At 45.4% G+C, this 24,605-nt stretch overlaps 1 protein-coding gene and 1 non-coding gene across 2 annotated transcripts in view; one reads left to right on the forward strand and one right to left on the reverse strand.

Moving 5' to 3' along the window:
- Positions 1-24,605, forward strand: part of LOC124544816 (nuclear pore complex protein Nup88) — a 528,951-nt gene that overhangs the window by 261,522 nt on the left and 242,824 nt on the right. The window contains exon 2 of the mRNA XM_047123507.1: positions 11,958-12,127. Within this exon, the coding sequence (XP_046979463.1) occupies positions 11,958-12,127 (170 nt within the window). The remainder of the gene's footprint in view (positions 1-11,957; positions 12,128-24,605) is intronic.
- Positions 11,259-11,333, reverse strand: Trnat-ugu. The gene has a single exon. It is a non-coding gene; the product is annotated as a tRNA-Thr (tRNA).

Raw genomic sequence — 24,605 nt, forward strand, 5'->3', positions numbered from 1 at the left:
TGCAAATTACTGCGGGGAGCGTCCGCAAGCTTGTGCAACGGTGACGTGTTGCTGCGCTATAAAACCAGAAACAACAAACGAGTCACGAACGTAAGCAGGCGCCTCCGCATTATATAAATACGATCTTTGTGTAATTATTCTCCCTAAATTACCGTTGTGTATTCGAAGCGCAGGTAAACACTGCAGTACTGCATAATAATAATTTTTGAAGCTCGTTTTCGACGCATGTCAACCTACAGACAGTGGCTCTACGCTCTGTAAATAATTTAATTGCACCGAGAGTGAAAACTTGCGATAATAAAATGTAAATAACACTTTTGGAAGAGAAGTGAAAGTATTTCGCCACACCGATTCGTGAAGTGTGTTCAGTGTGTCCCAGCCGGGAGAACACGGAGAGATGAAAACGGAGTCCGGTTCCAATTATAGTACTGAATGCATTACTGTGAGTCACCTACTGTCATGTGAGCATTGTTCGAAAATTCTGCACATACATCGGCTTCTCATTGCAGTTGATGAGGGAATTTAAACGCAGAACCATCATAATCTGAAGAAAGGGTAACATTTACACTCTGGTTATTAGCAAATGGAGACATTTACGTTAGTGATTGTTTCGCATTTCAGTAGCTCATGTATTTGATGTCTGCAGTGACATATGCGAGGCACAGCAAGGATTTTATTAAAAGTTTGTATAAGGAAGATAACATAAACAAAATACAGTTAATGAAATGTGACATTATAATCTGTTACGTAATTTGCTAGAGGGCGGGTAGCGTGGTACGAGGTAAACCATTTTTATTTATAATAAAAAATATCTAAAGTAACAATGAGACATCATCCATGTGATTGCAGTTACTGTGAACGTAACCAAGATCAGGTCGTTTCTGTATTTTTAATTTTAATAAGCATAATATACACATATTCGCGCTTGTTTACTTCAAAATGGTTCAAATAGCTCTGAGCACTATGGGACTTAACTTCTGAGGTCATCAGTCCCCTAGAACTTAGAACTACTTAAACCTAACTAACCTAAGGACATCACACACATCCATGCCCGAGGCAGGATTCGAACCTGCGACCGTAGCGGTCGCTCGGCTCCAGACTGTAGCGCCTAGAACCGCACGGCCACTACGGCCGGCGCTTGTTTACTTTAAAGTAGATTATTGCGCTTTCCAATTTTAATAAAAATAAATACAAAGCCTCTGCTTCTTCACTCCGTTCTCGCCTGATCGAAACTATCGTCTTTCTCGGATTCCCGATTGGAGTTTTGAGTGCTTCGGCAATCTTCTACCAAACGTATTCTTTTTTCTTCGACATTTGTTCTGTGGATCTCTTGGATCTTAGAAGTCTCTGTGATATCTATATTCTATTGTCTTCAGACCACTTCATAGCTGGCGCTGATAATGTCAACTACAGAAGTAGACAAGATAGCAGACGAAAGGTTTCTGTATTGCTAGGGCTGAAGCGGAGAGGACGCGAACTTTTGTTGATGTTCGCTAAAAGCCCGACTACCAGCGGAACAGAAGCGAACACTAGCGAATGCGACCCGAACACGACCGATTGCAATTCGCTGGCGCTCACCTACCGTCTGCACCATAGAGAATTCTCATTCGCAGACGCTCGCACACACGTGGTCGCTCTGGTGTAAACCTCGCCTAATACATACAGTACTTGTTTCACCTCGCTTGCTCTCACAACCCATGTGCCTGTACCGTCAAATAATCTCCTCTCGTATTATTCATATTGTTGTAAAACGAAACAACCAACGTTTATGCTGGTGCAGTTCGTGCTGCCAGAAACTTCCCATTCCGTTATTAGAAACGGCTATTGTTCACCCCTACCACCAGTCGGTAGCTGATAAGCCGTAGTTGTATCGCGAATAGTTACACGTCATTTCTGTCTCTTACAGTAATTTGTAAGTTGCAACGTCCATTTTAAATACCAATAAATAAACGTTCGTCCGATTCTAGAGTATTGTTCGTCGATCTGGGGATCCTTATCGGGTAGGACTGATATAAGAGATAGAGGAGATCCAACGAAGAGCGGCGCGTTTCGTCACGTGATCCATTAGCCCGCGCGAGGGCGTTACAGAGATGTGCATGCGAATACCGTGGCCTGTTTCTCCGACAAGTGGTAGTGGATGTCGCCGAGCTCTATGATTCGTCTACGGTGACGTTACAGCCCCACCCTTTGGTGCCTGTGCTTTTCTAGCGAGTCAGCGTATGTATTGGCGAGCCACTGCAGCAACATGTCAGTAAGCACCTGAAGATGGCGAGCAGCTGTCTCGGGACCAATGAAGTCGTGAACAAACTCCAGTAGCAGACACTGCAGAAGAGGCTTCGTGCATCTCGGAGAGGATTGTTTCAGAAATTTCGAGAGAGTAATTTCCGGAAAGAGTCGGAGAACATGTTACTTCTTCCCACATGCATCTCGCGAAACGAAAATGACGAGAAAATTCGAGAAATTAGAGCTAACACAGAGGCTTGCCGACAGTCATTCTTCCCAAGCGCCATTTGTGAGCGGAACAGGTATTTGGGGGTCAGTTAGTGGTACCACAAGTACTCTACGGCACACACCATCAGGCGACTTGCAAAGTATTGATGTAGATGCGATACAAAAGGTAGCGGAATGCCTCAACCGTTAAAAGTGCGCGGCCTGCCGCCCCTTCCCTTCCCTTCCCTTCCCCACCCATCTCATCCCCTTGAAACTCTCGGTCCTCATTTCGCTCCCTTCGCCCATCGCCGCCTTAGCGTGGGACGTTTAGCGCCGGTTTTTGATTGAAAAATACAATCCAATAGTTCCGGCGTGGCGCGCCGAGCGTCTGTAATACGGCCCGCGGGATTGTCTGCTGCTTTGCAATTCATTGCGTGCATTGATTGCATAAAATAAATAACCAAAGTCTGCCAGCTCTTCCTATTCGGGGAACAGATTCCCAACTCTGCAAGAAATGTAATACCCAGCGGCATCGGCAAGGGGCAAGGAAAACTTTGAACGAGATAGCGTATTTTCTTTTTTTCTTTTTTTTTTCCTTGAGTGCGTTGTGAGTTAAGATGCTTCCGCTAAGTCTTGCCATCAAATTTTTATATTCTTTTATTATTTACGTGAACACAGCAATAGACGCCAGTTTATTGGCTTCGAAACTCAAGAGAGAAAAAAAAGGCAATATTAACAAGCAGCAAACGTAACGACTTCGGTTTCTTTTTTCTGATCCCCCCCCTCTCTCTCTCTCTCTCTCTCTCTCTCTCTCTCTCTCTCTCTCTCTCCCTCCCCCCCCCTCTCCCCCTCCCTCCCCCCCCCATCTCCCCCCCCCCCTCCCCACTCGCGCAGGCGCGTATAGGTACGTTGGCATGGACGACTACGGCATACCCATCTTTCGTCCATTTCACCGTGTGAAACCTTACTTTCATACACAGTTGTTGACGGTAATGTAAAATTGTCTTTCAATCCCTGCCGTCTCTGAGAGTTTTTGAAATTGTTGCCGAGTGCAGCTAACAGCGAAACGTATGGTGGACGCCATACAATATCTAATACATTCTAGCCAACACCTGCCACCTAATATGTAAACAAAATTCATATTTATACTGCAGTATTTCTTTACTTTGTTCAACTTATTGGTAAGCCAATACTTCACCGTCAAAAGGACGCCTCCTTATCCAAGAGGCCATTTTGTAGACGTGCTTCGCTGTGTGTCTGAGGACTTCTCTTTATCTATTGAGGCTATAGTAAACGTTAACCACAACTGTCGGCAACGCCCTAATCTGAAATCATACTGTCTGTGTGCGCACCTAACACCGTTAGGCGTGTATGCATTATTCCTGTAAGAGTCTGTAAACTGTTTTAGTAGGATGTCGCGATCTGGGTTATAATATCATAATTCTTCCAACACAGATGCTGCAGCAGACACATTTATTTTATTTCCTTATAATGTGAAAACCAACTCACCCAGTCTTGCATCGTTTGGTACTAAGAATGCCAGGCAGAGGTCGTCGGGATAGAATCTAATATGGTTCCATTCCTGTTTTTTTTTTCCTTAAAAAGAAAATAAGAAAAAGAAAAAAGCCCTGAAGAGCAATCATAGGCTGTAAACAGTTTCCTTTATTTAGAATTCGCCTTTCCTTTCCTTTTAAAATATGTCATGTACACTACATTCTTACACACAGATGTTACACGTAATTGATTGGTACTTAACTTCACTTTGATGTTTTGAATCTTTCTTAGACTCTAGACCAAATACAAGAATACCTTGGTAAATCTGATTTGCACATTGAAACAATTTATTTTCAGCTTTATGTTGGCTCTCCAACGTTGGCTCATCTTTAATTTCACATAGTTCAGCGGCTTGTTGTGATTTACTGTATGTTATAAACTTTCGCCTGTTACGTCCGTTATAAGAACGGCATGTAAATCCAGTTCAGTCATGTCCTTGAACTCTAAATTTCCCCAATTTATTGCTACAGGCAATACAAACTTTCTCAAGAGCGCCTTACTCTTCAGAGTACGTTTCAGATGCCGACCCATCATTAGTAATGCGCGCCAGCAACACACAGGCAGCTTTCATTTTCCACAGTTTCTAGTTTCATCAGTCTTTCATCTGCCATAGATGAAACTGGGCATTACAGAATATTTGACTTCAACGTATTAACTGCAAATTTGTTCACTTGCTAAATCACGATGGAGAAGGTTACGTAAATCACATAACTTCTCATAGCTTATGGAAAATTATCTTTTAGCCATAGCTCGAGGACGTCACACCACAGATCCGAATGTTCATGATGAAGTTCTGAGACGGCGATGGATTTTTTTTTTTTTTTTTTTTTTTTTTTTTTTTTTTTTTTTTTTTTTGCGCACCTTTCTCACAATATTTGTTAAAATGTAAATTTCCTAAGCTGCTATGTTTTTTCATCTTCGGGAACAAGTTGAAGTCTGGTGAAAACATTTCCGGACTATAGGGAGGATGCGGCAACACTTCTCATCTGCATTCACGCAGTTTTAAGGCTACAGCTTTGCCGTTAGGCGGGCGAGCGTTGTCGCGGGAAGTGAGTGGCGCAGCCTCGAGCAACTGAAGAAATTCCGAAAGAAAGAATGGAACCACATTCCGGACTTCGTGAATAAGAACTGTGAGGAACGCTTTCCAGAAAATTAAGGTTTTCAAACTGAACAAATATGGCATTATGAGAAGACTGTCTGGCCTTTATTTACATGGAACTACAGAAAAGATTCAATAATGATGATAATACAGTAATCCATCAGAAAAGTATCGACAGTAGGTCTTAAAACAGCAGTACACACCTATCGAGTTTGTGTGTGTCACAAAGGCAGAAGCAAAGGACCAAAAAATCAAGAGTGTTACGTTCTGTCGACAGCGGGGTAGGCAAACGTATAGCGTAGCGTCTGTTGGATAAGGAAATCGACCACGGCCTGTTAGAGGGGTCTTAGCGGTAGCTAGGGTGATTTAGGGAGTTATAGAAAACCTAAATCTAAATGGCTGTATGGTGATTAGGGATGGGAAATACGAGGGTCATTTCGTAAATAATGCGTAGGTTGGTGTTACTGTGGATTGTTTGATCACCAACGAAAATTACGTCTACGTCTACATCATACCACCTAATGGTGTGTGGCGGAGGGTGCTGTCTGTACCACTGTTTAATCCCTCCAACCCTGTTCCACTCGCTAATGGTGTGGTTGTAGTTAGGGGCTTGAGGAAGAAGCATGTGTTTTTGTTTTTTCGGTTTATATTGTACGATAAAATTTGGAAGAGAGAGAAATGGACCCTGCAGGGGTGTCGGCTACTGTGCCTGTTGAAGACCAGAAGTCGTACATCAAGATCGAAACTTCACGCGGCAAAATCCCTACAGAAATCCCCAGTACATTAAGTGAAGTTTATGGTGAGTTTACAGTGGACCATAGTACAGTTTCACGTTGGGGTAATCGTTTCGTGATGGTCGTACGAGCTTAGACGATAATCCAATACCCGAAAGGCCAAAAACGTGTACAGATGAACGAAGTGACAGATGCTCTTCAAGAAGATTGCAGTGCGACTTGTGAGAAACTTTCTGAAGCCACGGGGATACCCTTAGTATCAGTATTCCGTTACCTTTCTCTGGAAGAGCTTTCCACCACCGTTACCCAAGCCCTTTAATAGGCTGGGGAATCCAGAAGACAAGGACATATCACATTCATAGGGACTGTATCAGGTAATGAATGCACTGTTGTCTTCAAATCAACCGTCAGCGTTTTCTTCATTCCTAGCCTGGCTGCTACTCTTTTATTGTTTTTCATAACGGGGCCGAAAGAAAATAATGTCGCATAGACGCTTGTGTAGGCGTGACATTGTCTCAGACGATGGACTTGCCACTCCGGAGGAACAGAGTTAAAACCACCGCTAGAGATGGCGGCTGTCGCCAAAAGCCACAGTCAACATTTCGAATGTGGTGTTGCACTTTATTGCATTTTTCAAACAAAAGTTAGTGCAGGTTCTCGATCCATCTTTTTGGAAAGTAAAAATTCGCGGAGCCCTCGAAAACACGTATAACCTTTTCGACTGTCAACAGTAAACCAAATAGTCAAAAAGCTGAAAATGCAAACATATACCAACAACATAAAATAAATTGAAAATCGGATGCATAAAGCCCGCAAACTAAAAAAAAATAAAATTCCTTTACTTTTTTATCACACTTTGTATGTCGGGTAAAAGGAAGACGTCGAAGCGATTCAGAGGCGTGCTGCTAGATTTGTTACCGGCAGATTTTAACATCAAGTGAGTTCTACAGAAATGATGCGGGAACTCGAGTGGGAATTCCTGGAGGGAAGAAGACGTTCTTTTCGGAAAACACTATCAAGAAAGTTCAGGGAACAGTACACGTCGCGTATGGAACGCGAGAGAAGATAAAATAAATCAGGGCTCGCATGAAAGAATATAGATAGTCGTTTTTCCTTCGCTCCATTTGCGAATCGAACAGGGAAGCTGTGGTACAGGGTACCCTCCGCCATGTTCCGTATACTGGCTTGCGGGGTAGCTATGTAGATACAGAAGTAGAACATACGTAGGTAAGTATCGTACGCCGAGAACGAACCAGATGTACTGTTCCTCACAAATCTGTAGGACCTCCTTTTAGTGACCACCGGCCAAATATGGCATTGTTTGCGCCGTAGTAAGCAACTTCCGCACATTCGTTCTTGCGATCAGCGGCTTCAGGGCATAAGCAAGACCGCGGAAAGAAGAGTTAGCCATTCGTCGGAGCGTTGTGTGCAGCTGAGCGGCAAGGAAAGTCCTCTACGAAAGCTTGCAAGAATGTGTGAAAAATCGTTCCTTGCAGTAGCCTACAGTTTAGTGTTCTGTAGTGCCTGTCACCTAATGTATTAAGACTAATAATAAACGAAATAAATTACATAACTTTCAGTTTTTGAAGAACTTACTTGAATCCACACCGGTCTAGGTTATTCATGGACACTCTCTCACTCGAGATGAGGTACTTTGCTAAATCGATGAACTAGACAAATGCCAGACGATTCCCTCTACATCGCTCTGACGGAATACTTTCATCATCATCCACGTTCCAAGCCTACTGTTGTCGTTGACGTGACGTTGAACTCGAATGTTTCTTCCTTCTTTGTCTTCCACAATATCTCTTACATAATCATGGTTAATTAATCCAAAATCTACTGGCATTACCTGCAAACAGTTAGCTTGTTGAAGCAAGATGCAGTAATGTAAGCGTAGTAAATATTTTCGACTACCAGATACTCTATGTGCCTGTTTCATAGGCTTCGCTCAACTCGATGCTTGTCACTGCATTATCTTCCAGATGTGTCACTAGATGGACAAAGTTGAATTACGTTGAAAGTGTGTATTTTGGAGACTGTGAGTGTACATAGCTCATATGCGACAAAAGCACAGTAGTTGTTTTTCATTAGGTCTCCACACACAGGTTCGCCGTAGGTGTCGTTCCTGTATTCGTCAGTGTAACATCCTGTTGTTTCTGCCACTCGTTAGCGGCGTATTTATTAAGCTAAAAGTGACACAAAAAAATGAGGGAGTCGCGTCCCTGGTGAGAGCGTGGTAAATATAATTAACTAATTATTATAATGTATCATTAGGGGAGAGAACTGAGATGCGTGGCGGGCGGCACGCCCACGAAATACTGTCACAGTAGAGAGTTTATAGTTTTCTCATCACGAAATGCACGAAAAACATGTAGTTACTAGTCGCTGTCCGGTGTCATCTTGCAGGCATTAGTTACTGCTAAACAGACATCGTCCTAATTAGTCTGTTGCCATATGGAAGAAGTTAACAAACTTTAAAATTCACAAACGAAGGAGAATACCGAGAATGATCGAATCAAGCTGAGATAATTCAGAACAGTTGCAAAATTAACGTCATTAGTGACAACAGCAGTGTCAGTTCTGTGCCATACACAGCAAATAAGCATTGGAAGTAGATTTGCAAATCACATATTGCCACTAGGGGCAACGTCTTAGTGAGACGGGACTGTCTTTCCTTCCTTTCTTGCTGCCTATTATAAAGCGAATACCAACTTTGGGGCAATATAAGTTTTCATGATATCACATAGTGGTTTAGAACAATACACATACGCTTAATTACTCTTTGTGGTTTTCAGAACAATGTTACTTCGTATATCCCACCTAAACAATTCAAAAGTAAGATCAATACATTGTGCGGGAAGGTCACTCGGAAAGCTGGAAATTCTAAACAGAAAGAGGATGGTGTGGTTACTGAAGAATATGACTAAACAAAATCTAGTAGTACATACATAGCAAACAGATTTAATCCTCAATTACTAAATCTAATTTTACATTTCGCGCGTCATCTTCCCACTCATCCCACGATAGTTCGCCCCATTCTGGACTGATTACTCCGAAGGAGAATTTAGGACAGTTTGTAGAAGCATTATACGACCTGATGATCATGCATTTCATTGAACCGCATCCTAAAGAGCCTCCCGCTAAGAATTAATGGCGCTCACTGTTGGTTACAAACCAGTATGGCTCGAAAGTGTCGTCTGGTGCCTTTTCTCTGATTTTTCAGAAAATTTATTAAATTTAGTTTGTGAACGACGGGTTCTGTTCACATTGTGCGTAAATAGTACAAAACCAAAATAGGTTCCAAAACACTGTTTTTTTTTAATTTAGTGGAATAGTTCTTGTAATGTGTTCATTATGACGATAATACCAGCAAATGGTTATGCGACATTGGTTACTGGGAAGCAGAGGCACTACCCAATTATAAATACATCACTACTCCACCTTACGTAGATTCAGATATTTTCTTTTTGCTTATCGACCAGTGTTGGCCGGTAAGACAAGTGGCTACAACAAGCCGGATACAGCTATGACCGTTAGAAGTCAACGATACTGGTCCAGTTACTGTTACAGCAACTGCTCTAAAACACAGTCAGAATGAAACAAACCGTGAAGTTACGGACTACCAATTGCAAGGACGGATATCTGGCATGTGAAACGCATGTCATATGCTGTAACTGGGCTGTACATAAAAAGAGATAAAAAAATCTGTTTAGCTACCCCATTTTGCCAACCCGTGTATTTACATCTAATCTATGGTTAAGTACTCCTACTTTTATACTGTATCTTGTAACTCGTTATTTTGAATAATGTATGTATTGACTGATATAGTGCTGTAGCATATCATTCGGAAAATGGCCGACTCACGTGTTTGCAGACGCCGAAAATTACACGTAGGGTCAAATTACGGGTTTCATGTTTCGAAATGTAGTTAACAGAAAGATAATAACGAAGAAAATATGACGGTATTTGGCCAATTAAAGATGGATGAGAACCCGAAAGGTGACGTGTCATGAAGAGAGCTGTAAATAATGTGTCTAGTAATTCGATCCAGAGCCACAGAACTCAGCAATCATTATCGTAGGTACATTAAACTTATACGTATACGTGAGCGACTGTGGTAGTCCACATCTACATGATACAATTCACAATTAAACGTCTGACAGAGGGGGTTCATCGAACCACCTTCAAGCTATTTCTCTACTGTTCCACTTCCGAACAGTGCATGGGAAAAAGAACACTTAAACCTTTCCTCGAGAGCCTTGATTTCTCTTATTATGATGATCATTTCTCCGTATGTAGGTGAGCGCCAACAGAATGTTTCCGCAGTCCGAGGAAAAAGTTGGTGATTGAAGTTTCATGAGAACATCCTGCCGCAACGAACAACGCCCTTGCTTTTTAATGATCGCGACCCCAATTCGCGTATAATATCCGTGGCACTCTTTACTCTATTTCGCGATGCACAAAACGAGCTGTCCTTGTTGGAACGTTTTCGATGTCCTCCGTCAATACTATCTGATACGGGTCCCACACCGTGCAACAGTACTGTTGAGGAGGGCGGACAGGCGTAGTGTAAGCAGTCTCTTTACTATTGTAATAGACCTGTTGCATTTTCTAAGTGTTCTGCAAATCAGTCGCTGTCTTTCGTTTGCTTTCCCCGCAAAATTATCTGTGTGATCGTTATCCTCTATGGTAACCCCTAAGTATTTAGTTGGGTTTACAGCCTTTAGATTTGTGTGTTTTATCTTATAACCGAAATTTAGTCGATTCCTTTTACTACTCACGTGGATAACTTCACAGTTTTCTTATTTAGAGTCAATTACCACTTTTCGCAACATACAGGTATTTTTATATGAAGATGGCATATGGCAGATTAAAACTGTGTGCCGGACCGAGACTCGAACTCTGGACCTTTGCCTTTCGCGGGCAAGTGCTCTACCAACTGAGCTACCCAAGCACGACTCACGCCCCGTCCTCACAGCTTTACTTCTGCCAGTACCTCGTCTCCTCCCTTCCAAACTTTACAGAAGCTCTCTTGCGAACCTTGCAGAACTAGCAATATCCTTTCTTTCAGGAGTGCTAGATCTGCCAGGTTCGCAGGAGAGCTTCTGTAAAGTTTGGAAGGTAGGAGACGAGGTAGTGGCAGAAGTAAAGCTGTGAGGACGGGGGGTGAGTCGTGCTTGGGTAGCTCAGTTGGTAGAGCACTTGCCCGCGAAAGGCAAAGGTCCAGAGTTCGAGTCTCGGTCCGGCACACAGTTTTAATCTGCCAGGCAATTTCATATCAGCGCACACTCCGCTGCAGAGTGAAACTCTTATTCTGAAGATGGTATCTGTTCTTTCGAATATGTCTTGCAGCTTCGAAGAATGAAATTGCAATGAAATCCAGACCTTTAGCTGCTTAGAGACGTCGATAAATATCAACGAGGACAGCTGAAAATGTGTGTCCCGACCGGGACTCGAACCCGGGATTTCCTGCTTACATGACAGACGCTCTATCCGACTGAGCCATCGAGGACATAAAGGATAGTGCGACTGCGTGGACTTATCTCTGGCACGCTCCCCGTAAGACAAACATACCCAACATACTGTCCACACACTACATTTGTAGTGGCCATGCCCACTACACTCATTACTCGCGGCAGTCAATCTACCCATTTTGCAACTAAATGCGGGGTTTTTTACTGAGCACAGAACGACGCGTTTTGCTACAGGCATGCAACATAATTTTAAAAGGGAGGGCCGGCCGGAATGGCCTAGCGGTTCTAGGCGCTACAGTCTGGAACCGCGCGACCGCTACGGTCGCAGGTTCGAATCCTGCCTCGGGCATGGATGTGTGTGTGATGTCCTTAGGTGAGTTAGGTTTAAGTAGTTCTAAGTTCTAGGGGACCGATGACCTCAGCAGTCCCATAGCGCTCAGAGCCATTTGAACCATTTTAAAAGGGAGGAAATGATGTCTACCCAAATACTTATTATCCGAACTTCGAGCGACTGTGCTCAAATATAACTTGCCTGTGATGATGGTTGCTTAAAACGGTAATAATGTTGGCAAACTCATAATAGAGAGAGTAGCAGTTCGCAAGCCAGAACAAAGATTGTCAGTGCGATGTTGTGAGGTTAGTGTTTTGGTGGTGTTGTTGCAGACGCTGCAGCCGACAGACCCTCCGATTCACGAGGTGGAGCTGCTGCGGTCCAACCAGACGGCGACGCAGCTGGCGCTGGTGGGCCCGCACGGCATCTCGGTGCTGGAGCTGCCGCGGCGCTGGGGCCGCGGGGGCGGCTTCCTGGGCGGCAAGCCGTCAGTCACCTGCAGGTAGGGAGCAGCGCAGCGTGCCACTGTAGGTAGCCTCCTGTCAGCCGGTGGCCGGTTGCTGAACGACGGCTCGTAGCTGAACTCTTAAGGCGTCCTCCCACGGGACCTGGAAACGTTCGCGGAAAGGGAGCTGGTGACCTCACAGCGTGGAATTCCACGTCCCGTCCCACTACATTGCGAAGCGTGGGAGGAAGAGTCTGCCGTGTCAGATTTTTGCCTCGTGCAGAGGAACATGGCCAGTGAGATGCGACGTCTGTTTTACGCCGCAAGCAGAACTTAGGAGCGAGGTGGCGCAGTGGTTAGCGCACTGGACTCGCATTCGGGAGGACGACGGTTCAATCCCGCGTCCGGCCATCCTGATTTAGGTTTTCCGTGATTTCCCTAAATCGCTCCAGGCAAATGCCGGGATGGTTCCTTTCAAAAGACACGGCCGTCTTCCTTCCCCGTCCTTCCCTAATCCGATGAGACCGGTGACCTCGCTGTTTGGTCTCTTCCCTCAAGCAGTGCAATCCAACACCACGTACTATTACGTCATACTGAGCTGAACTCCGTGTTCGGTGGTTTTTTGCACTGTCCAGTCACGTCAATGTGACCACCTGTCAAAAGACTGATTAATCACTTTTTGCAGCCGGCCGCGGTGGTCTAGCGGTTCTAGGCGCTCAGTCCGGAGCCGCGCGACTGCTACGGTCGCAGGTTCGAATCCTGCCTCGGGCATGGATGTGTGTGATGTCCTTAGGTTAGTTAGGTTTAAGTAGTTCTAAGTTCTAGGGGACTGATGACCATAGATGTTAAGTCCCATAGTGCTCAGAGCCATTTGAACCATCACATTTTCCAGCGCCGACTTCTGCGAGACTTGCAGAAAGGGAGTCATTTGTCGTTCTGGAAGCTACAGACAGTGATGTGGAGCTATGCCGACTTCCATTGCCGTGGTCAGCTGCGCTAGGTTTCTCAGCTTAGGATCCACATGGCGCGATCGAATTGGTCCCACAGATTCTCAGTTGAGTTTAAATCCGAGAGTCTGGTGGCCAGTGGAGTACGGTAAACTCACCCTGTTACTCTTCGAACCACGCACGTACACTGCGAGCTGTGTGACACGTTGGATTGTGCTGCTGGTAGACACCATCGTGTCGAGGAAAAATGAACTACCTGTAGGGGGGGGGGGGGGGGGGGGCGGGAGTGGACATGGTCCCCAAGGGTAGATGCAAACTTGCGCTGCTCCATTTTCCTTTCAGACATTTTATGCTGTACACGCCAACGGTTATCTGTCCGATGGAAGGTAAAACGTGATTCATCTGGAAAGGCCACCTGTCGCCACTCAGTGGACGTCCAGTTGCGGTAATGGCGTTCAAATTCCAGCCTTCGTCGGCGATGAACAGTACTCGGGAAGGATGCATGAACCAGGCGGTTGCTGCTGGGGTCCATACGGAGCAACGTTCGGTGAACGCTCGTTGAGGAAACACTTAGTTCATCTTGGGGGTCAGTTGCTCAACGTTTGCACATCTATTCGCGCGTACACATCACCGCCGTCGTTCATCTGTCATATGGCCCTTGGTGCACCACGCTTGCCTCGGCGCCTGTTTTGATAACGGCATTTTGCCATGCACGGTATACTTTAACCACTTTCGCACATGAATAGTTTACAGAATTAGCTGTTTTGAAAATGCTTCCACCCTTGACCCAAAAAAATATTCAAATGTGTGTGAAATCTTATGGGACTTAACACCTAAGGTCATCAGTCCCTAAGCTTACACACTACTTAACCTAAATTATCCTAAGGACAAACACACACACACACACACACACACACACACACACACACACATACCCATGCCCGAGGGAGGACTCGAACCTCAGCCGGGACCAGCCGCACAGTCCATGACTGCAGCGCCTAGACGGCTCAGCTAATCCCTCGCGGCACCCTTGACCCAAAAGCCAATGATCATGCCCTTTTCGACGTCTGATAAATAGTTCCGTTTCTGCATTACAAGAATTACCGTAAGAGAAGTTTCTGAGGATGTCGGCATATCGGTTGGCTCGTGTCATGCAATTTTTTCGTTTTTTTTTTTTTTTTTGGCGCGAGACGTATGTCAGCGAGCATCGCTTAGGAGCTCTTGAATGACATCAATGATGATCCTGATTTGCTTAAAACTGATGACGGAACATGGGTTTACGGTTATGACATCGAAATCATAGCCCAATCGTCGCAATGTAAGCATCCCGGAGAGCCAAGTCCCAAAACAGCTCGCCAAGGTCGATCAATTTCAATTACGCTGGCGTGTGCATAATGAATTTTTGCCTCAAGGTCGTGCGGTTAGGAAGCAGTATTACCGTGATATTATGCACCGATCTCGAGAAGCAATACGCAAAAACGTCCGGAATTGAGGAAAATAATTCATGGCTTTTGCATCGCGCTAATGCACCTGCTCATTCATCGTTGCTTGTGAGAGATTTTTTGGCCAAAAACAACCCGACAGTCATGTCTCAGCCACTATATTCACTAGATTTGGCCCCCTGAGACTTTTTCCTGTTCCCAAAACAGAAGAGACCTATGAACGGACGAAGATTATCAATGACTGAGGAAATAAAAACTGCATCGTTGGAAGCACTCAAGGCTGTACCAAAAAGTGCGTATGAGAAGTGCTTCGAGGATTGGAAGAAGCGTTGGCACAAGTAAATTGTAACTGAGGCGGATTACTTTGAAGGGGACAACATAAATATTGATGAGGGGACAACATAAATATTGATGAATACACAAATATTTTTTTCATAAAAATACAAAGTCACCTTACTTTTTGAACACACCTCGTACATATGAATGGTGTCTGTTCTGTAAGACATGTCTAACAGAACAGACACTACTCGTGATGGCGTCGCTGGTGGGGAAAGAAAGAGAAATGATGGGTGGGAATTGACTTCAGCTGCATAGGACATTGTGGCAATGCAATGACGTAAGTTGAATATTAATGCCGGGATCGGGCATGTCGGTCAGTACAGACACCACTTACATGAGCGCAACAGCTTCGTGGCGTTTATTTCAAAATGGCTCTGAGCACTAAGGGACTGAATATCTGAGGTCATCAGTCCCCTAGAACTTAGAACTACTTAAACCTAACTAACCTAAGGACATCACACACATCCATGCCCAAGGCAGGATTCGAACCTGCGACCGTAGCGGTCGCGCGGTTCCAGACTGTAGCGCCTTAATTTGGACGGCGGACGCTGCATTGGAACATGTGATAAACTGAGAATTTGGATGGGACGGAGAGAGGTTTCCGGATGACCGAGGCGGTTAAGGCAACCGTTCTAGAGAAGCAGAGCATTAGGAGTCGAGTCCCGGCCCGGCACAACTTTTCAAGTTTGACCACTGCATTACGGCAATGCCCTGTCCAGCTGGACGTCAGGAATTTCCCACAAATCCTTTCCCCCTTCCTTCCTCATCCTCTATTTCACATAAATTATCAGTTTCTCACAGTCCATATTTCGTATGTGAGAATGTCGGGCGATTCGACCGAAGAAAAACTGTTTTGAATTTCATCGATCTTCGTCTAAAGTCTGTACGTTCGGGCGATGAGATCGGCTGCAGTCTGGCCGCGCACGCAATGGCGCATTAGTTTGAAATGGTTGGCCAGTGTCAGTCGTCGCCAGAATTCACCGATGTGGGTGCCACTGTGTGCGCATTCTAAGAGATTGGCTGTTCTGCGATCACTTCTAGCAGTAGATTCAACCGTTCCCTCAGAACTGACTAAAGATACTGCCTAACCGATACAGGTATTTTAATTCTGCATTACCGGTATTTTTCGATATTTGTTTGGTCTCAATTATAACAGGTGTTTTATAATTTTTACTAATAACCGATTAAAAAACTGAAATATCTATTAGCGATAGAAATAGCGCTAACTTTTTTCTTTTTAAATTTACCGTTCTTTTAAAAACAGGAGTAACTGTTATTCGTAAAATGTCCATTTATTTGAAATAATGCGTTCGTTATTATAGAAAATGAGAAAATCGGTCAGTGCTATTTTAATAACAATACCGACAGAAATGAGCAGCAAACACGTGGCATAAGAATTAGTACAGCATTGCTGAGACAGTAATGTCCCTGTTGCCCTGTGTCGTGGCTTGAGGTACGCGGGGACACGCAGTTTGCAAGACCTGCCTCCTCCTGGTCTGTACGATAGTTACTCGCTGTCGTCGCCTCACACACGTTGCGTATTGCAGAACGGTACCAACCCAAATTTGGAAATATTTCTATGAAGTGATGTAGCAATCTAGTGTAATGAGTCATTTGTTTTAAAAGATTTATATACCATTTTTATGAAATAATAAAACTGGAAGGAAATTACGGTAACATTTAAAATTGTAAACCTAACAGCAATTCATTCATAGTATACAATAAAAACAGAAAGTAGCAGGTCTGCGCCTGTCTCTACGTAATATGCCTTTATCTGCTTGTACGGCTTGGAAACCGTCGAAGTTCTTCAACCTCAGTTTTTAGCCTCTTGGACTGATTATTCGTAATGTCTAAACAGTATTAGGATCCCCGATTGCAACATGATTTTTGAGCAGATTTTCTAAAAATTAGAGTCAGTAAAAGAACACTGATGATTTTTTACATTATTCAACCATTTACCACTTTTCCAGAAAAGCAGCGAATGGTGGACACACTTAAGTTTTCTCTTATTGGCTTCTTTAATATAACAGTTTGATTCTGTATATTTTTAAGCTGAGGGAGTCAAAATATTTCAATCTTCGTTAGATTTCTACATTTGTTACAGGAAATAATAGGAATAAAAAGCAAAAGTCTTGTTATTTCAGAAACCGAATATTTTGAACGATTTTAACAGTCAAGCTGGTGTAAAAGAGAAAAATCGGTATAAACGAAAACCGGTTGCTACAGCGATAGCCGCCATCTCTGATTTCCTGTCGCACCCATAATTATTAGTCAAACATCGAGAACTATCAGACTCGCGTGGCCGCCATATAATAACTCAGGGTTAAAATGGGCGCGGATACTGTGGCGGTTCTGGTATCACTGATTACGCCGGGCTCGAAGAAACGTGCAGCGTGTACTGTCTCAAAGGGAGGCAGAAGTTGTGTCGATTCCGGATGCATAACAGCAGTCCGCATTATCCTGTGCGGGGCGCCTTAAGATGACTCGCTCTCCGGGCTCATTCACACGTAGGAAAGGCGCGCCGAGGAAACGGCTACATATTATTTAACATGCATAACTGCGGCGCCTCGCTAAGTTTCGTCTGTACTGGCGTCGACTGCACGAGAGGGATTGCGGTCGCGCTCGGGCCGAGAAAATGCTGCGCAAAGCATTTTGCGGTGGCGGTTCGTCTGCCGTTGCGCGTGTTTGCGTCTAAGTCCTCTCCCTGAGAGAGAAGGCAAGTGGGAGCTTAGCCCGCGGCGGTGCCAATTGTTGGCAGTGGGTCGGCCATGTCGCCGTTGCGCGGACTGGAAATTGCCCCGTAATGAGCAATCTTTCTAACACCCACAAGCCCGCCGGAATCCCCTATATTATAAGAGCTTATGGCAACATTAAAACAATATTCCCAAGTCCAATAACGGCGATTACATAATCCGGCGGCCAGACTTTGCTTCGCCCCCGGCAGCCTGCTCGCCCGCCTTTTCGCACACGAATACAAAATAAGTGCCGCCCGACGCTCTAGTGTAAACGCCTTCGTCGCCTTGCCCCCCTCTCCTGACCCCCTTCCATCCCCCAAACAACCTAACCACGCCCAATCCGCCTCCTTCCGAGCTTCGCGACTTCGCTGGAATGGCTTGCTGGTGGAGGATTTAATGGCTTTATGCAGATATTAGCACTCCAAAAGAAATGCACACTATTTTTTTTAAATCCATCTTTTATTCTACATGTTTTAAAGTTTTACGGTGTGTAGATACATCTTTAGGAACAATATTTTCATTTCTCCGCATAATTTCCATCCCTCTCAACTGCCTTACGCCATCTTGGAACCAGCGCCTGTATACTTGCACGGTAAAATTCTGGATCAACCTGTTTGAGCCACTGTTTGGCAGCGTGCACAAGGGAGTCATCATCTTCAAACCTTGTTCCACGAAGAGAGTCCTTCAGTTTCCCGAAGAGATGATAGTCACATGGAGCCAAGTCAGGACTGTAAAGCGGGTGTTTCAGTGTTGTCCATCCGAGTTTCGTGATCGCTTCCACGGTTTTTTGACTGACATGTGGCCGTGCATTGTCGCGCAACAGCAAAACATCCTGCTTTTGCCGATGTTGTGGATTGGCAAGAGAGCCAACCCACTATGAGAGGAAGCCGAAAGGCACGCGTTTTAGCTCACGCAGGCTGGCGTGAGGTCTGGAAGAGGACAGGGAAATTAAACTTTAGCAAAAAACGTACGTAGCTGCTGGAATACTTAGCTTTTAATCCATAAATGGTGAACATCGCTCTTGACGGTACATTACTCATAATCTCAATAGTAACTGGTAATGGCGCCTTGCTAGGTCGTAGCAAATGACGTAGCTTGAAGGCTATGCTAACTATCGTCTCGGCAAATGAGAGCGTATTTTGTCAGTGAACCATCGCTAGCAAAGTCGGTTAACAACTGGGGCGAGTGCTAGGAAGTCTCTCTACACCTGCCGTGTGGCGGCGCTCGGTCTGCAATCACTGATAGTGGCGACACGCGGGTCCGACGTATACTAACGGACCGCGGCCGATTTAAAGGCTACCACCTACCACGTGTCTGGCGGTGACACCACAGCCGATGTGGTCGAACACGACTCAGTCGAGCTTGAAGTTTCTTCAGTGTCGTCACATATGCATCAGAATTTATGGTGGTTCCACTTGGCATGATGTCCAGAAGCAAGAGTCCTTCGGAATCGAAAATCACCGTAGCCATAACTTTTCCAGCAGAAGGTGTGGTTTGGATTTTTTTTTCTTGGGTGAATTTTCATGATGCCACTCCATTGATTGCCTCTTCATCTCTGGTGAAAAGTGATGGAGCCATGTTTCATCACCTGTCACAGTTCTTCCAAGAAATTCATCTCCACCATTCTCGTCCTGTTCCAAAAGTTCGCTGCATACCGTTTTTCTTCGAGCTTGTTTCTTTTTGAGCCACCACTGTCAACATCCGTGGAACCCACCTGGCACAAACCTTTTTAACGCCAACACTTTCAGTATTCTGCAAACGCTTCCTTCCCCTATCTCAACGTAGCGTGACAATTCGTTCACTGTGATACGTCTGTCAGCAGTCACCAGTTCGCTAACTCTCTGCACATTGTCTGGAGTGTGTGCAGTACGAGGCCTGCCGCTGCGAGGACAGTCCTCAATATTGGCGTGCCCGCTTTCATCACGTAACCTGCTTGCCCACCGACTAACTGTACTGCGATCGACAGCAGCATGTCCATACACCTTTTTCAACCTCTTGTGGATGTTTCCCACTGTCTCGTTTTCACAGCACAGGAATGCAATGACAGCACGTTGCTTCTGACGAACGTCAAGTGTAGCAGTCACGCTGTGACGGCGCCACTCATGGTAACAGGTTGAAGAATGTTTGAAAACAAGTGGGAAGGATGTATCTACACACTGTAAATCTTTCACACATGCTGAATGAAAACTGTATTTTTTTTTAAATAGTGTGCATTTCTTTTGGAGTGACCCTCGTATATTGCAAAGTGGAAGTAATTTTCTACCTTCTGAACAATTCTTTAGCCATCGCCAAAGAGAAGTGTCTTTATGTGTTTGTTTCCTGGTGCTACCTGACACTTCGCTTTATTTGTATACTGAGGTGACAAAAGTGATGGTATACCTCCTAATATCGTGTCGGACAACGTTTCGCCCGGGGTAGTGCAGCAAGTCGACGCGACATGGACTCAAGTCGTTGGAAGTCCCCTGCAGGAATATTGAGCCATATTGCCTCTGAAGCCGTCCATAATTGCAAAAGCGTTGCCGGTGCAGGATTTTGTGCACGAACTGACCTCTTGATTATGTCCCTAAAACGTTCTGTGGGATAATTATCGCGCGATCTGGGTGGCCAAATCATTCGTCCGAATTCTCCAGAATGTTCTTCAAACCAGTAGCGAACAGTTGTGACATGTCGCACAGTCGTCCATAAATATTCCATCGTTGTTTGGGGAAATGAAGTCCCTGAATGGCTGCAAATGGTCTCCAAGAAGCTCAACATAACCATTTCCAGTCAGTGATCGGTTCATTTGGACCAGACCACCCACTCCATTCCATGTAAACACTAACCACACCATTACGGAGCCACCACGAGCTTGCACAGTGCTTTGTTGACAACTTGGGGTCCATGGCTTCGTGGGGTCTACGCCACACGCGAACCATATCGCCATCTCTTACCAACTGATACTGGAACTCATCTGAGTAGGTCACGGTATTGCAGTTGTGTAGTGTCCAGCCAATATAGTCACGAATCCCAGGACTTTCGCTGCAGGCCATGTCGTGCCCCCAGCAAAGGCACTCGCGTCGGTCGTCTGTTGCCATAGCCGATTGACGCAAAATTTCGCCGCTCTTTTCTAACGGATACTTTGTCGTACGTCCCACGTTGATTTCAGTGGGTATTTCATGCAGTGTTGCTTGTCTGTTAACACTGACAGCTCTGCACATACGCCACTGCTTTGGCTGGTTAAGTGAAGCCCATTGGCCACAGCGTTGTTCGTGGAGAGAGGCAGCGTCTGAAATTTGGTATTCTCAGCACACTCTTGAAACTGTGTACCTCGGCGTATTGAATACCCCAACAGTTTTCAGAATGGAATGACGCATGCGTCTAGATCCAATTACCATTCCGCGTTCAAAGTCTCGTAATTCCCGTACTGCAGCCACAGTCGCGCCGGAAACCTTTTCACATGAATCACCGTAGTACCAATGACAGCTCTGCCAATACCTTGTGTAATCGATATTACCGCCATCGCTATATGAACATTTCGCTGCGCCGGCCGGTGTGGCCGAGCGGTTCTAGGCGCTTCAGTCTGGAACCACGTGACCGCTACGGTCGCAGGTTCGAGTCCTGCCTCGGGCATGGATGTGTGTGATGTCCTTAGGTTAGTTACGTTTAAGTAGCTCTAAGTTCTAGGGGACTGAAGACCTCAGATGTTAAGTCCCATAGTGCTCAGAGCCATTTGAACCATTTCGCTATCCCATAACTTGTCACTTCGTCGTACTATGCGTTTAGGAATTACTATTGATGTGTTTGTATTTTGTGTATTATTGTGTTAAAATCTTATTCTAAATTGCGCTGTATGTTAAAAAATCTATGTTATTTAGTAACAGATTTAACATGGCACATGGTACAGTAAGCTGCGACTATTATATCATAAGAGGTGTTTCTTTGGTTTGATCTGTGTTCATGTCAGACACTGCCTAAATGGATCGTTTACGCATAGGTGCCACGCTGTGAAACGCAGAAGATCACCGACGGTCGAGCAGACTCCGCAACCAGCGTCCTTACAACTCTGCCGCAAAGGGCAGATTTCGCCACAATCTTTGCGCTCGTTTATCGCTCTACACGGAAGATCGCAGGGAGCGGTGTGCTCATCACTAATTCGAATCATTTTTCGGTCCCCGCGGAGAGGCGCGGGTCGCTCGCAGAGACAGACGGGGGCACGACACGCGATGTAAAGCCCGCTCAGCCATTTATCCGCGCGGCGCCGCCGACACTAATTTTTCTGCTCGCCCGCGACTGTTCGCGCGGCCCTGCCGGGCCCGCGCCGTTTGCTTTTACTCTAATTGCAATCAAGAGCTATTAACGGGCTGCGCAATTAAATTAATACGGCTAATATGCATATGTTTTATCACTATTTTCGTGTTTTTTATCTGATTGTGGCGTGTCGGGCCGCAGTAAGGGCGCGACGCGTCTCCTGCGAGCACGGAACGCGACAACACCCAGCGCGCGGACGTCGACGCCGCACGCCATAGTGCCGAAGCGTCGCGTGTGCCGGTAGCGGCCACTAAGCGTGTTTACAGTGATGCCGATCGGCCTAAAAAGTTACTCCCTTCTCCAGCCATCCAGCCAACCATCCGCCGACGCCCTCAGGCGAACACGCCGCTCACCCTCCAAGGAAAACGCTTCATTCGTTACGCATTCGATTTTTAACTGACGAAACAAAATACATGATGTTTCCGTAGGAGGGTGCAAAAATTTAACAGGAGATAGATGATGCCCAACTGAACAATTTGAGGTAGGGAACCTGGGATTGGAAAATCCTGCTTAAGTAGTTAACAGGAATAAAATCACATTATTGTGTACCTTTTTATTTACGTTAGTTAACTGCAAATACCATCATTGGCACAGTGAACATACCAAAATATGCTGAAACTGGCTGCGATCAACCTCAATGCAAGCATGATATCGGCGAACAAGGTTGTGTTTCGAATCAGATCACAGGCAGCTACAATTCCGGCAACTAATTCCATCTTCGTATCCACTTGGGTCTCATGCACAAGTGGCTTTAGATAAGCCCATGGAAATAACAAAAAGTATTCAGGCCAAGTAACCACACAGGCCATGGAATAGGACCTCCCATTCCAATCCAGCGACCAGGAAATACTGTACCGGTACTGCTCCCACGTATTGTACTGTACGTCTATGAATAGCGCTGAGTAATGAATGGGTCTGTCGTTGATTCATAGCACGTTCTGTCATGGGACAATGTAAATACGATACAGCAGAGCCACCTTATGGACAAGTACAGTAAACGAAACCTGCATCATGAGTTCCTAGTAGTCGGGCTCGTCCTCCCTGTTTCGTTGCAGGAAATAAAGATTGTAGATGTAAATAAACAGCGCATTACGTGTAAACGTGTACGCATGTTAGTTGTAAATAAGCTGGAAAGCACTAGTGTTAGACAAAGTGGTAGACAAGCTTTCTTCCATTATCTCCTCAACCTATCTCTCCGACCTCAGGTTCCCCACTTCAAATTGTTCATTGAGGCGTTCTCTGTGTCCTGCTACATTTTAGCACGCTATTGCGGAAACACCCTGTATATCCGGATGATACAAGATGTGACTGAAACGTTCGGTGAATGGTCTCAAACAATAAAGGAAGTTGAAAGAAATTACCTTTACTGGCCTTCAAAGTAATCACCGTTAGCTACAACACACTTCCGACATCGGCTGTAAAGCTCTTGGAAACTCTCAGCGTACGCCTCTTCTCGGTTCGCTCGAAACATCATGGTCACACGCTGTTTGATATACGCATCATTACAGGAGATACTCCTAAGAACTGGTGCTATACCGGGGATGAGAACTGTTGCTACGAATACGATCGAGAGACGAAGCGACAGTGAATGGCATGGTGTTCATCGTCTTCGTGGTGGATAAGACCTTTCCTGTCCAAAAAGGCGATGAATCTCGTCTTGATCTTAGATTTTCTCAATAAGCTCTTTTCGGCAGGCGGGGAAGACGATGAACACCGTGCCATTGACTGTCGCTTTGTCTCCGTGTCGTATTGGTAGCGCCAGGTCTCACCTACTGCAATGATGCGGATATCCAACAACGCGTCACCACGGGCCTCGAGCGATTCCACAAGAAGCGTTTACTAAAAGTCTGCAACAGCTTTACAGCCGATGGCAGAAGTGCGCTAGTGTAGCTATTGCTGATTACTTTGCGGGCCTGAGACAATTCACCGAACTTTACAGACGCGCTTTGTACGAGGGTTGGAACTTAAATAGTGGCGCCGGCCGAAGTGGCCGTGCGGTTAAAGGCGCTGCAGTCCGGAACCGCAAGACCGCTACGGTCGCAGGTTCGAATCCTGCCTCGGGCATGGATGTTTGTGATGTCCTTAGGTTAGTTAGGTTTAACTAGTTCTAAGTTCTAGGGGACTAATGACCGCAGCAGTTGAGTCCCATAGTGCTCAGAGCCATTTGAACCATTTAAATAGTGGCAACTATTTATTCACAACCGATACAAAAGAGTTACATGTTCGCACCTGTTACGGTCCTTCAAAGTAGTCACCAGCGTTGTGTAGAACCCGTTGCCAGCGATGTGGAAGGAGTAGTATACCGTTGGCAGAGCCTCTTCTGTAGATGGTGCGAATGGAGTGGTCTACTGCCTGTCGAATCTCTGGAACAGTTCTGAAGCGAATGCCACGAATTGGTTCCTTCATCTTCGGAATCAAATCAAAGTCACAAGGACTTAAGTCCGGGGAGCATAGTGGATGGCACAGTACTTCCCAGACCCATCGACCGGACAGAGTAGCCACAGCTTGCGCTGTATGCGCTCGCGCATTGTCGTGCAAAATGATGGGTGGGTTGTGCAGAAAGTGTCACCGCTTCTTTCGCAAAGCTGGTCGCAGGTGATGAGCCAAAAACTAACAGTAATACAGTGCATTGAAGTCTGCCGTGGAGGAACGTAATGCGTTAGGATAACACCATCACAGTCGTATACGAGAATGACCATAACTTTGGACCGCTCCATTCGCACCATCAACAGAATAGGCTCTGCTAACGGTATACTACGCCTTTCACATCGCTGGCAACGGGTTT

The sequence above is a fragment of the Schistocerca americana genome, chromosome 8 (assembly GCF_021461395.2).
Source record: "Schistocerca americana isolate TAMUIC-IGC-003095 chromosome 8, iqSchAmer2.1, whole genome shotgun sequence".
Classification (NCBI taxonomy): Eukaryota; Metazoa; Arthropoda; class Insecta; order Orthoptera; family Acrididae; genus Schistocerca; species Schistocerca americana.